The sequence below is a fragment of the Lolium perenne genome, chromosome 7 (assembly GCF_019359855.2).
Source record: "Lolium perenne isolate Kyuss_39 chromosome 7, Kyuss_2.0, whole genome shotgun sequence".
NCBI classification, from domain to species: domain Eukaryota; kingdom Viridiplantae; phylum Streptophyta; class Magnoliopsida; order Poales; family Poaceae; genus Lolium; species Lolium perenne.
This window is the reverse complement of record NC_067250.2, coordinates 256,398,466-256,411,739: the sequence shown is the minus strand read 5'-3', so window position 1 is coordinate 256,411,739 and position 13,274 is coordinate 256,398,466. Positions and strand designations below refer to the sequence as shown.

General features: G+C 46.3%; 1 protein-coding gene across 1 annotated transcript; it reads right to left on the bottom strand.

The window, feature by feature from the left end:
* Positions 1-9,400: 9,400 nt before the first annotated feature.
* LOC127313482 (GTP-binding nuclear protein Ran-3) lies at positions 9,401-12,305 on the bottom strand. The gene is made up of 7 exons (XM_051343982.2): positions 12,151-12,305; positions 11,902-12,028; positions 11,683-11,800; positions 10,482-10,571; positions 10,188-10,367; positions 9,953-10,030; positions 9,401-9,744 (listed from the first exon to the last, which is right to left on the bottom strand). Exons 1-7 carry the CDS (start codon positions 12,151-12,153, stop codon positions 9,672-9,674), a joined length of 669 nt encoding a protein of 222 aa, XP_051199942.1. The 5' UTR covers positions 12,154-12,305; the 3' UTR covers positions 9,401-9,671.
* Between the last annotated feature and the right edge of the window lie 969 nt (positions 12,306-13,274).

Genomic DNA, 13,274 nt, shown 5'->3' with positions numbered 1-13,274 from the left:
GTTTGCCTCAGCCACGTTGAGAAAATAATGCATGCCAGTAATGAACTCGGGATGGCACCGGTCACCGTACATCCATTGTCGACTCATCTGCATTTTATATGTATATCAAAAATCATTAAGTACACGACATCATGGATATATGAGTGACCAACTTAATTAATATTCAAGTTCATCACATAAAACTAAGTTTTTTTTATAAAAAAGAAGAGGCTCACCGAGGTTGTACGGTGCCGGCTAGGGGACGACGCTAGCGATCGACGGCGGTGAGGACGGGGATGATACTAATTAAAACCTACAAAATATACCATAATTTCAGCTCAAATTGATTATAAAAAAAGTAAAATCCCTAACTTAGGCATTTCATCAAACACCTTGCTAGCACTAGAAAAATAGTACGAGTTAAACTACCAAAGAAATGAGCTAAATTAGGAACGCCGGAAGAAAAGATGATATTGCTAACCCTTGGATAGATGGAGGTCGTTAATCTTGTTAAAATGGTGGAGAAAAATAAAGATTATTGGAGTGTGAGAGGTGGAGAAAAATTTAGAGTGTGAGGAAGAAGAGAAAAATGAGAGCCACAGCAGGGGGCTCGGGCGATCTGGGCGATTTGATATGGCTGGGTACCCTTTGGTACCGGTTCGTGTTACGAACCGGTACCAAAGGTCCAGCCCGGGCCCCACCACGCGTCTGAATTTTGGCCGAAGACCTTTCGTACCGGTTCCTAACACGAACCGGTACGAAAGCTCCTAACGAACCGGTACCAAATCTCCTCGCCCGCCAGAGCCATTGAACCGGTATAGATGACCCCATTGGTACCGGTTCGTAAGGGAACCGGTACCAATGGCTTAGATGGATGAGAGGTTTTCTACTAGTGAGGCCTAACTTTGTCACGCACCTGAGAGGGCGCGTCGATTTGCTTAATTCCCATTGCCAACTTTTCTACGCTGGCCGGCCGGCAGGATCTCCGCAAAAGCGAAAGGCGGAGCCGCTTTTGGTCGACCGATTTCCTCCCATGAGGCAAGCATAACGAACTACTTGGTAAAAAACGCGACGTGCTACGTCTTTTGGGTTGGAGTCTCGACTCGACGACGACGTAAAGGCCTAACCACTGCGCGCATGCACCGGCACTGCAGCCAGATCGATCAAAGGCAACGCGCCGAAGGAACCATTGTGTGTACACCGTCGATACACCTCGCTCCTAGCTAGCTAGCCGGGTAATCATACATCACAAGTCACAAGCTGTTAGCAGTCTACTTTTTCTCGCGTAGCTTTCAAATATTTTAAAGTTCCTGATATTTTATTTTCTAAGCATTTTTATGTAGTGTCCGTGGGTACTACGCGATCGTTACATGCGTCATCCAACAGCATACGTCAGTAGCAAATTCAAAATGATTTCATCAGGAACGATAAGTCTACGCCATACTACTCCCTCTGACCCGTAATACTTGTCTCTAAAATAAGTGACCATACACACTAAAATGTATCTAGATACATGCCATTCAGCGACAAGTATTATTATCCACAAATGAGGGCAGCGAGGTTTAAATGATTGTGAAAAAGTGGGTGTGTGGCTTCCATGAACAAGATTGAACGAGCTTTTCTTTGGGCCGGAACAAAGGAGATCACCGGAGGAAAATGCAAGTTAAATTGGGAGGTGGTTTGTAGGCCGAAAAGCCTAGGAGGCTTAAGCATCCTCCACATTGACAAATTTGCGAGGGCTCTTCGCTTAAGATGGCCTTGGTACGAATGGAGGCACCCAACCAAGCTTTGGGTGGGAATGGGCAACCCATGTGACGAGGTTGACATGGACCTCTTCTATGCTTCAACTTCTATCTCCATAGGGAATGTCAAGATTATTAGTTTTTGGGAATCTCTTTGGCTCAATGACACGAAGCCCAAAGACATAGCTCCGCTTATATATGAAGCTTCTACTAGGAAGAGATGGAAGGTAAACCAAGCGTTGACGGATCATGCTTGGGTTAAAAAAAAAGATGGACACAAACCTCACCATCCAACATTTGCATGAGTACATTCGGCTATGGACTCTTCTCCGAGACATTCATCTCAATGAGCTTCATGAGGACACAATCACATGGACCGCCACCGAGAATGGAGAGTACTCCTCGACCGCGGCTAACAAAGCACAATTCTCCGGCGCCGTGACTACCAACATGAATCGGCTTGTTTGGAAGGCTTGCCCCCCCCCCCCCCCCCAAAGATCAAGTTCTTCGCTTGGTTGGCTCTCCATAATAGGCTTTGGACGGCGGACCATCTAGCGAGGAGGGGTAGAACAAATTGCGGTCGGTGTCCGCTTTGCAACCAAACTCAAGAAACGGCGGCACACCTACTCTCCCATTGCCGCTACTCCAAGTGCCTTTGGGGGATGGTGAAAAATTGGATTGGCATTCCTTCCATCCACCTCCATGCGTGGACGGACGATCTCACCCTTGAGGGATGGTGGTCCAAGTTGTTGAATGAGGCTTCGGACAATCGTAAGGCCTTGTCCTCCATTATCTTGCTTGTTAGTTGGACCATTTGGAAGGAGCGGAATGCTAGAATTTTCAACCATAAGTCCGCACCAACCGCCACCCTCATCAACATCATCAAATTCGAAGTGAAGCTTTGGATTGCCGCGGGTGCGAAGTGTTTGAGTTTTGTAATAACGCGAGAGTAATCCCTTAGCTTCCTTTTGAGTATTTTTCCTTTGTGAATCTTCGGTCTTGTCTAAACTCTTCCCCTTATTTAATGAATAGTGGCAAATCTTTTGCCACTCGTTTCAAAAAAAAAAGTGTGCGATTTTGTTGGCCAACAGTTGAGTCAGGAAACATTTCTTCCCCCTTTTAAGTTGGATCACCTAGTTCATCAGAAGCATTATTACTCAACAGTTGGCCAACAGGAGTACAAGTCATAATTCGGTAGATGGTAGCATGACCGGCGCTTGTCATGTAACATCCATGATCCATCCAATTAACTAAACCGACCCAAAGCACACACAATTAATCAGTTAGAAAATAATACTTATTAAACAAATATGCACGATTGTATCAACCATGTAAGACGCGAATCGGTATAGAAGGCAATAACTTAACCACATTGATCATGTTCTGGTTGAGTTAATCACTTTGATCATGGTGTCGGTGTTCCCTCTTGCCAAAAAATGTCGATGCTACCGTTATGTCTTGCACCTATGTAAAGACTAGCTGAATGCCCGCGCGTTGCTGCGAAATAATAAAACAACACAATATAGACATGTTTGAATAGTAGTTAATTTCCCATAGGGACATGATTTTGAGTTGACAACATAAGTTAAAATAGGAGTATCTAATCCTAGTCCATTTGTATAACATAATCTTCAAAATTTAAATTATCCCACAGTCATGCCATGAATTTGGCTATTATAAAGTCGGTTCATCTAGTTGGAGTGCGCTGATCGCCCTGTTGGAACCGCAAATATGAAGACAATCAGATCAGGTTAATAGGAACCACAAATATGAAGACAATCAGATCAGGTTAATAGGGATGTTGCAAAGTTTAAACGAAACAATCACCACAAGCATGCTCGTGACTAAGGATGTCGACACGACCGCATAAGTCGAATCTGACCATGGCCTCTTCCTCTGCAATGCCACCACAAGGTCTTCCATTGAGCGATCGGGCACTTAACTAATGGGGATCAGGAGGTCACGACTGTTAACTGTTATTGGAATCGCGAACAGAGCTGGCCGCTGGAGCGCGTCGACCACCAACAACTCCAGCTACTGTTCCACATCTGTGTTGCACATCGGCACCCAGCGGATGGTACCGGTCCTAGCCACCGTCGAAGTTCCTAGCCACGCCGATAGAGAGAGAAAGGAGGGAGAAGCCCCGCCGTCGAAGTTCATTGTTCGCGCCGGTACAGAGAAAGTAGGGAGAAGCCCCGCCGAAAACGTGCGCCCCTTGGCTGACGAAGGTGCGCGATGCTCTGAAGCAAGTCGGTCTCCAGCAATCGCCCAGCGAGCGGCCCTGCGTCGCCCGAAGTTCTCCCTCCGCCGAGGCGTGCCATCGCTTATCGCTCGGAGCAATCCTGAGCTGAGTCGTTCTGCCTCAATGTGGAGAAATATTTTATGATTGGCACCAATGTCGATCTGGGGCTTGGATTGAGAAACTCGGATTATATTGAACGACGATGGGTTGGGGCGAAACTCTTGTCTGCAACAGGTTTAGCCCACGTTTATAGAGAGGAAGTAGGGAACGTGGAGAAGCGGAACGACGTACGAACTGTTCCTTTAAGGTTGTTTTTGTTTCTTTGCTGGTTTCCTTCTGTAGCGTTGGAGCCAGCCAGGGATATATATGCCATGGAGCCTCGTGTCGTAGATGGATTGGAGTCTGGGCAGGGATATTTCCGGACGATCGGGGACAGTAAACCGTACAGGGATTCAAACTCCAGCAACCGTGTACAATGCTAAAACGTTACTTCCTTTTTGATGCAAAAGAAAGAGAGGAATCAGTTTGGGATATCTATATCTACAGAGCACGACGGACGGACGACAGATCCGGTTTTCTTTACGTAGCCTACAAAGGAGAAGAGAAGCGAACTTTTTGACATACTAAAGATTTATAATTTAATCCGGTTTTTTTGACGGACGAAAATTTATTCCGGTTTTTTTGACCTACTAACACCACCTATCCGTAACTTATTAGTAGAGATAGGAAACATGCCCGTGCGTTACAACGGGACAAAAAAATCTAACACATACGGGCCGCGCGGAGCTAATAACTATGTGAGCACAATGACCAGAAGACTGAGATAGTTTTTCAACGTATCTACTCTTCGTGTTGTCGGCAGCTTCCTCTTAGCCGATGAAGCAGGTGTAACCCTTGTTGCGCTATTCTTCTGTTGCCCGATCTTGTCGCGTTGTCCTCGAACACGATGTGCTTCATGTTTGTGCCTAGGATTTCGATGGCATCACTGGCTACGGAAGTTCGCGAGTAGTTGTCATTAATATGGCATGTCGATGATGACATCAATGAAGTCTACAAGTCCTTGCCGAGGCCGGACAGGAACACATAAAGGTGGTAGTCCTAGCAGTCGAGGTAGAGCGAGTTACTTGGTGACGTTGAAGGGCCGCGGAGACAACGACGACCAGCTGGTGGGCGCGTTGATTGAGAGTGTTCGAGTCTGGTGTACCAGATTGAATATTTGCAATCTTCACCCTCGGTACTATGTACTTGCCCCAGATCGATCATGACGACTTTCAACAAAGCACACGTTATAAATCATGAGTATGTGCGAAAGATAACTAAAAAATGAAAGAGAATTCATAATATTTTTTCCTCCTCTATTTGGTCATCTTTATTTAAAATTTATTCCGATCTGATCTCCTTCTCCTAGTTTGATCTCTTCTGCAGCGTGCATTCTGATCACCTTCTCCGATCCAATCTTTCCCGTAGTGTGTGTGGGTCGCTGGTTTCTCAACGTAGCCCATTGAAAGTTGGTTCGCTGTTCAGTTGATATTTGGTTCATCTGAATTGAGTCACAAAGCAGACAGGCAAATATGTTGACACAATCGCAAGCGGGACAACCTAAGAGAATTGAGAACATGGTTTTGGTAATTGTTGGGACCGACAAAACCACTAAAATAGAATGACTGAAGATTCAACTTGATGTACTTCAGTGTTATGGTGTTTTATTCTCCATATTGTAAACTGATTTACTTGTGGACATTCAAGAGTTGGGACATGCATCACGGTGAAAGGATATATGCATTTTAAGTACTCCGTAGTATATTTTCGTGACTGGTTGTCGTAGCTTCTGCAGTATCAAAGTCTGGAAAGTGTCTGAAATTCCCATCGTAGCGTGGAGTTTAGCTGACTGCTCCAACTCCAAGGGATGAACTGATAAATTAGATCATGTCCCCAATTCTTAACTGACGAAAAATTACGATAGATCAATTAGAACTCACAATTTCTCAATGTTGTGTGCCTGCTGCTGATTCTGCGTGTCTACGCCCTGCTGCGATCTGCTTGAGCTGCCCTGCTCTGCTAGCTCACCACGCCGCGTGCCGACGCGAGCCCGCGACCATCAACCACCATCCTCATGTTGCCAGCTTGCCGGTGGTCAGCCATCCAGCTCAGGTCCATCCTTCCTCCATTAGCATGTTGGGCTATACCGTCGTTGTATCCTCTGCAACTTCTGCCCACCGTCGATGCCACACCACCATCTCGGCGTTGTCGACGAGCAGGAAGCTCGCGCCTGGATATCACGCCCGTACTCAGCGTCGCGACTCCACCAACAACCAAGGCACGGAGTAGCGGTGAGGGAGCTGCCGGCGCACGCTTGTGACTCCCCGACCTGGTGGCGCTGTTGAGAGAGCCCATGGCCGATCTCGCGGCAAAACCGGACCATGCCTCGCTGCAAGAGGATGGTTAAGGGAGTTCTACGGCGGTTACCTCGCCGGAGGAGGAGTAGGACGGGAGGCGAGCGGCGGTTACCGGCGGCCGGAGATCGATGGGGTGGCGGAGGAGTCAAACATGTTCTGTTCGGGAGGATTATGCCTCGTTCTCCATGACTTCATAGACGTCGGACGTGAAGGGCGAGGCGGGGGTTTAGGCCGAGTCAACGCACGCGGCCAGGCTGCCGGTGTGGAGCTGCTTGATGTTGGGCATGCCGAGCAGATCGTCGTTGGCTTCGTGTGCTGATGTTCGGCCATGCCGTGCAGGTCGTCGTCGGCTTTGTCGCTAGTTAGGATGGCACGCAGAGGTTTTCGGTGTGGAGCCGCACGAGGTTGATGGTTGCCCGGATGACCTTGGCGGTGGGGAGTAGGTTTGCATCGATTGGGGAATTTCACATAGATTTGGGGCGAGGGATCGAAGCGAGATCTGGGCTCTAGACGGATCTGGATCGTCTCGGCGGGGAGGAGGAAAAAGAAGACTGAAGCGGTACGGTGGTAATATGCCTGTATTATGCGATTTGGTGGGAGGGTAAAACGGACTAAAAAAAATTGTTGACGAAATTGTTGGTAGAAACCAACGGACCGAACCACGAAAACCTTAGCTCCTTTATTATTAGGTATAGATGTAACCGATGGGAGAACAAAATTCCACCATACAAAAAAAGCACATAATCAACAGTATTCAGTGGGCGCTGTTTTCTGCGCGTGTGCGTAGGCCCCACGTCAACGTGACCATTGTAAAGCGCGGTGGAGTCGGTACATACGGACGTAACATACCTGCCGCGACAGCGAGACACGCAATGTGCGCGATCGCCTTTCTTTCTTGGAGTTGCCGGACGACAGCAAAATGCCAATGGCTTTCAGGGGACAGTAACAAGACGCCGGCCATCCGCAGATTGTATGTTGAGCTTGCAGTGGTACGCATGAGATCGATATCGCGTGTGTGTGACAGCGTTAATTGGTGGCCATGCAGGCGAGATGTGTGCGCCTCGTGGATCACAACTTTTTTCCGGTATGTACGTTCGAACTGAGGTACGCGTCCTGTCAAGACGAGAAGACAGAGTGCTAGGCGGACGGGCAGGCTTAACAGATAGAACAGGCGTGGTCGCGTGTGGACGTGGCCTCTTATCTGACCATGCATGTATTTTCTCTCGTTCATGCGATAAGTGGGAGGTCGGTCGCTGTGTGCACCAACCGGCAGATGGAGCCCAGGAATGAACATGATTTGCACCATAAGTACACGCCCAATCTGCGCTGCTCGATCGCGATCTGATCGGTCTAGGTCGAGCCCCACCTCCACACGTACATGGGACAGCCGCCATCTCCGGTGGCTCCCCCTGTCCCGCGTCTCCACGGCAGGCAGTTCGGCAACGGTGCCGTGCGCATCCTAGCCCACCATCGTACGTACGTACGTGTGTGACGTGTGTCTACTACCTTGTCCGTCTACCCGGCTGTTGTGAAGCTCGCCCATGCACCCTCCTGTTTCGCATGAAATCCAACTGCGGGGGACATTTTTTCTAGTTACGATTCCACTTGCAATACCAAAAAATCACGGTGGTAACCCAATCATCACTCATGATGCACGAATCAACAGGTAAATCAAACGGTGAAATAGCAGAAATCTGAAATTACATTTATTTGAGACTATATTATTAAGAGCAAAACCTTCGAGTAGTGTTTCTGTCAATCCAACCACTTCCATCTAGAAAATGTATCGTTCCGCCAACTCCAAAGTTCGTCCAACCCCGCCTCCCATGGCCTTCTAGGACTTGAAGGTGCGACGGATCCCGCTCATTCGCAGGCACGAGGGTATTGGTTTCTTACTTTAGGTTTCTTTCATTAGCTTCTTCGAAATGATGAGCGGTGGCAATATCTCTTCAGTGATGCACACGCCAAATATCCTGAGATCTATTCGGCTCTTGCATGTTGTTATGGTTTCATGTCTGGCTCTTCCGATCTACGATTTTTATCTTTCCGTGATGGTTTCTTCTCGAATACACTATTTATTTGGAGTTTTAACACAACGATTTCTTGTCTGTCTACTACAATAAGCTCTACGACGACAAGATTTGCTGTCCCAGGTGATGAAGAAGCAATGATGGTGGCTCGGCTTCAGCTCGCTCCAATGCTTGTAGTTGTCATAGGAGATTCAAAAGATCTGAATTTTTACTGTTAATAATAATAATAATTAATACCTAGATGGACTTTTTTTGAAGGGGTGATATGAACGGAAAGTCCATTCTAACGGAACCGGTAACTACCGGATACACATCTACCGCTCACCTCTTCATGATTCGTGCTACATTCCCTTTCTATATCTAGTGTGTATCATTTCCATATAATATATCTACAAAATTTAAAAGAAGTTTTGGTAAATTTCGTATTTTCTTTATATAAGACATGATTCGTGATACTTTAAAAAAATAACTACAACAATTCAAATATGCACGAAATATACGTATAATGTGGTTAAAATAACAAATTTGTTATTTATCTCTAACAAATATTATAGATATATCATATCGTAGTAAAATAGACAAAAAAATTGGAGCAAATTAGCACGAATCGCGAGGCAACTACCGGTCGGATGATGACCGGTAGTTACCGGTTCGTTAGAAAATCCTCTCCCGTGATATGAAGTAAAGTGACGTTCGCCTCAGCCGGCAGCAGAGCCCGACCTGGAATGCATGATATGGGCTGCTCGGTACCAGCCCAGCATAACGTATTACTAGAGAAATTAGCGCGAATTGCAGCCAGTGTCGCAAATTTCATGGCTCGTGGCCCGTCTGGCTGCTATGTAGGTGCTTAAGCGGGCTTATCTGCTACTGCTCGCACTCAAAACTTGCCAGCATGTATCCAAACAAGGCAATACGAACTGCTATTTTGCGGGCTGGCTATACCGATTGCGACCCTTGCACGGAGACACTCTGTGCATTTTGTCTTAACAGCACCGAAAATAGGGGAAGTAGGAAAAGGCAACACATTGGCAATGATAATGAAACTGATTAACCATCCCATTGGTTCTGTTTTCTCAAGCACTTGACAAAGATATCTCAGCTCATATCGACTATTACTACAGCCAAAACACGAATTGTCGCACAAACCAGCTACATCAAACGCCTACTAGAAAGTCTGATACGGACACAGATATCTCACTTCTCAAAAGAGTTCTCTAATTCTAAACCATATGTATTATTGGCTTCTTGCTACTGAACTAGGTACAGCCTCCGATCTATCAGCTCAGTCCATGATGTTTTCATCATCCTCATCCGGGAGGGGCATTGCCGCTGCAGCTGCTATCTCTGCTTCAATCCTGCAAACACACAAAAGTTATTCAACATCAGAGGAGGAGGGAAACATCGCAAGGCATTACCACCGGCGAGGTGATCGCTGGCGAATGCGAATACGCCGGCGGTAGCAAAATCTGTGCGCCGGCGGTAAGCAAAATCCTAATAGTGCAAGCATGAAGTTTCAGTAGAGCAAGTATAAGCAGGAGTCTTCAGAGTACTGCTTCCACTCACTTTTTCTGCGCGACGAGGTCGACAGTGACTTCAGCAGGTTTGAGGGCCAACTCCTCGACAAACCGGAGGTTCATGTCCCTGCAATCACATCCGTATATCATTATTGTGTTGATTGTTCAAAATGATGTTATATTCCTTATTGTTCAGAACTAACATAGCATTTCTTTTTTATTGAAGGAGAATCTATGTAGCATTCAAACAGTTAAGGTGGTGCGATGCAGCGGAAATTAGTTACCCTGAGAACTTCCTCGCAAAATAGAGGAAAGGCTTCTCGAAGTTGTAGTTGCTCTTGGCAGAGATTTCATAGTACTGGAGGCTCTTCTTCCTGTGGAAGGTCACCATCTTGGACTTCACTTGTCGATTCTTCACGTCCACCTTGTTGCCGCACAGGACCATTGGGATGTTCTCGCAAACCCTGCATGTTGCAACAAATTATTCAGTAGATGTGTCAGGTCAATTTTAGGAGAATTGTTGAAATGAGCAAATGCTAGGTGGAGACTGAGATATTCTGGGAGAGCAGAATTTTTACCTGCAGATGTCCCTGTGCCAGGTGGGAACGTTCTTGTAGGTGAGCCTGGAGGTGACATCGAACATGATGATGGCACACTGGCCATGGATGCTGAAAAACAACAGGAGAAAGGTAAGAATGCACTCTGTCAATGTGCACAAACCAAAGAAGTAGCAATACAAGACATGAACCATTGTGTCTGTTGATCATGGCATTTTAGTTGCTTTGCTGAAAATCACAAGCTCCTATGTATGTAGGTGCTTACGTGTAATCTAGTCAATTCTAGGTGCTGCAATTGTTTAAGTACTACCGATGTTTGGGGTCATCAGTAAAAGATCGGGGAAGACTTAGGTAGGATCAAGTCTTAGATAGGATCTATGAGATTAATTTTTTTGCAAAGACAAAACATGTTCAAAAATTCTGAAAAAAAATGACAACACACATCTATGTTATATATGCAATGCCAAAAATTTGCAACTTCAAATTCGACATACACTTAGAGAGACAAAAAAGATAAATCTGGGTGTGAATAGTGTGAAATACTATTCAACTAGATCTGACACTATTCACAACAGAATTTGTCTTTTTTGTTTCTCCAAGTGTAGATTATATTTTGAGCTGAAATTTCTTGGAGTTGTAAATACAACCTATATGCATGTTGCTAATTATTTTCAGATTTTTTCGCATAGCCAAAGTATGATTTCTCTAAGTTGATCCTATGATCCTACCTAATGGGGAGATCCGATACAAGTCTCTCCCGTAAAAGATCAGTGTTGTGAAGCAGGCAGACTGTGTGCAAGTACTGTATCTTCTAAATACCAACTCATCATCCGTTTAAACATTATTTTCTGAGGTTAGTAGTATGAATAATCAAAAGTGCAGTAAGAGATCGCCCAAAAAATCTCTGCATCAAGAACTTGGGCTACTTGTTTCTAGCAACTAATTCAAGTGATCAATTGGATACAAAATCGGAGGCATAGAGTACGATAAATAAAGCCGCCAACAATGCAGGATTCAAATACGTCATTGTGACCAACACGATTATTTCTTACTAATTTACTAGACCAGAAATTTCCAAACCCCGTCAAGTATGCATGTACTAAGAGATTATATTACTGAAACATCTGAACCTAGATCGAGCGTAAGTAGCACTCGTCTCATAACAGATTCATTATCGATAATTGCAGGTAGCTAGTAGAGTTGATTCGAAGCAGGGTCTTACTAGTATCCGTCACGGAGGCCGCCGAACTTCTCCTGTCCGGCCGTGTCCCAGCAGTAGAACCTGATCCTTCCGCGGTTCGTCTGGAAGTCCAGCGGCCGCACCTCCACGCCGATCGTCGCTGCAGAACAAGACGCACCTCATCAACAGAGACACGAGACGCGACCAAGATCCGAAAGAGCCATCGGACTAGAGACGTAAACAGGCAGGTTCATGACTTACGTTCGTATTTCTTCTCGAACTCGCCGGTGACGTGCCTCTTGACGAACGTGGTCTTGCCGGTGCCGCCGTCGCCGACGAGGACGAGCTTGAAGCTGGGGTACTCCACGGCCTGGGTGCCGGGGAGAGCCTGCGTTGGGTCGAAAACGAGAATCGAAATCCATCAGTCAATCTAGAACGGCCGACGAGAAGCGCAAGTGCCTCGAAATTTGAGAGCAAAAAACAAGAAGGAAATCTAAGAAATCCACGCACCATTGGAATCGAAACCTCCGGAGCGAGTCGCCGGCAGTATCGAAAACGAGGAGCACGGTCTAGAGTCGGCGGACTGGCGGGATAGGGGCAGAGACGGAGAGCGATGGGCTTGAGGATTTCGGTGAGAGGGGAGGCCCGCGGCCGACGCTTATATATGGCGCGTCTACGAGAGGTTGCCGGTGGCCGCCATGGTATAGTAGCTTGAGATCCAAGCGGGGAGTTTTGCGCCGCACGATGCGAACGTACACGTAATCCTGGCCGTCCTTGTGTGAAACGGTCATCGGTTTGCTTGGGATCTAAGCTATGTCCCACCGCACGCACGCGACCCGTGCAAGGCTGAGGACGCAACGGAAATAAGTAGCGTTGTCTCGACGCTGACACCGAGTCTTACCTTTGTCTTACCTTGACCCTGGTCTTCGTGGACATGGCAGTACTATATAGTTGGATATCCATGTTTTGCCACGTACGGTCCGTCATGATTTATTCTTGTTGCACATGTAATCATAACTTCATAACTAGAGAGCGTATGGAGAGAGAGATGCCGCCGCGTGTCTACTTCCCTCATAAGTAATAGTTTATGGACAGATCTAGCGAGCGGCTGCATGCTTGTTAGAGGTTTTGAGCACACCACCTAAAAATAGTAAATTTGTTGTTCCTACCTGGTCTGTACGGATAAAAAGGAAAGAGACTCCTCCTAGTACAATGCAGCCCAGGTGACGTGCATTAATTTCATTGCAACTTTTTTTAAAAAAAATCATATCTTCTAAACCGGGTGTTAGAATCATGATTCGTTTTCATTTTTGGAATTGTCACGATGAGAACTTCAAAACTAGACCGTATTTGCATATGTTTTAACTAATTTTTTAAGAAGCAACTTTGATACACCACGAAATAACTTTGATGCGCGATGAAGCAATTTTGATACTTGACGAAGCAAGTTTGATGGGCGATGGAAAAAAACCTAGGTTGACAGCATGACCGGCCACTGTGTAGTTAGCACAACTTCACAATAACTGATTAAAACAACTACTGCACGTCTAGACAACACCTCTGCTCTCGACGGGCATAGAGAGCGCACCCCAAACACGTGATGCCTAACGGGGTGAGGCAACTTTGCTGCACAG

Excerpts from the sequence above, each read along its gene's own strand:
- LOC127313482 (XM_051343982.2), bottom strand. Across the intron at positions 10,572-11,682 it reads GGCCTCCGTGACGGATACTA|CATCCATGGCCAGTGTGCCA; the intron begins GTAAGACCCTGC and ends GTTGTTTTTCAG. Across the intron at positions 10,368-10,481 it reads TGGCACAGGGACATCTGCAG|GGTTTGCGAGAACATCCCAA; the intron begins GTAAAAATTCTG and ends TGCAACATGCAG.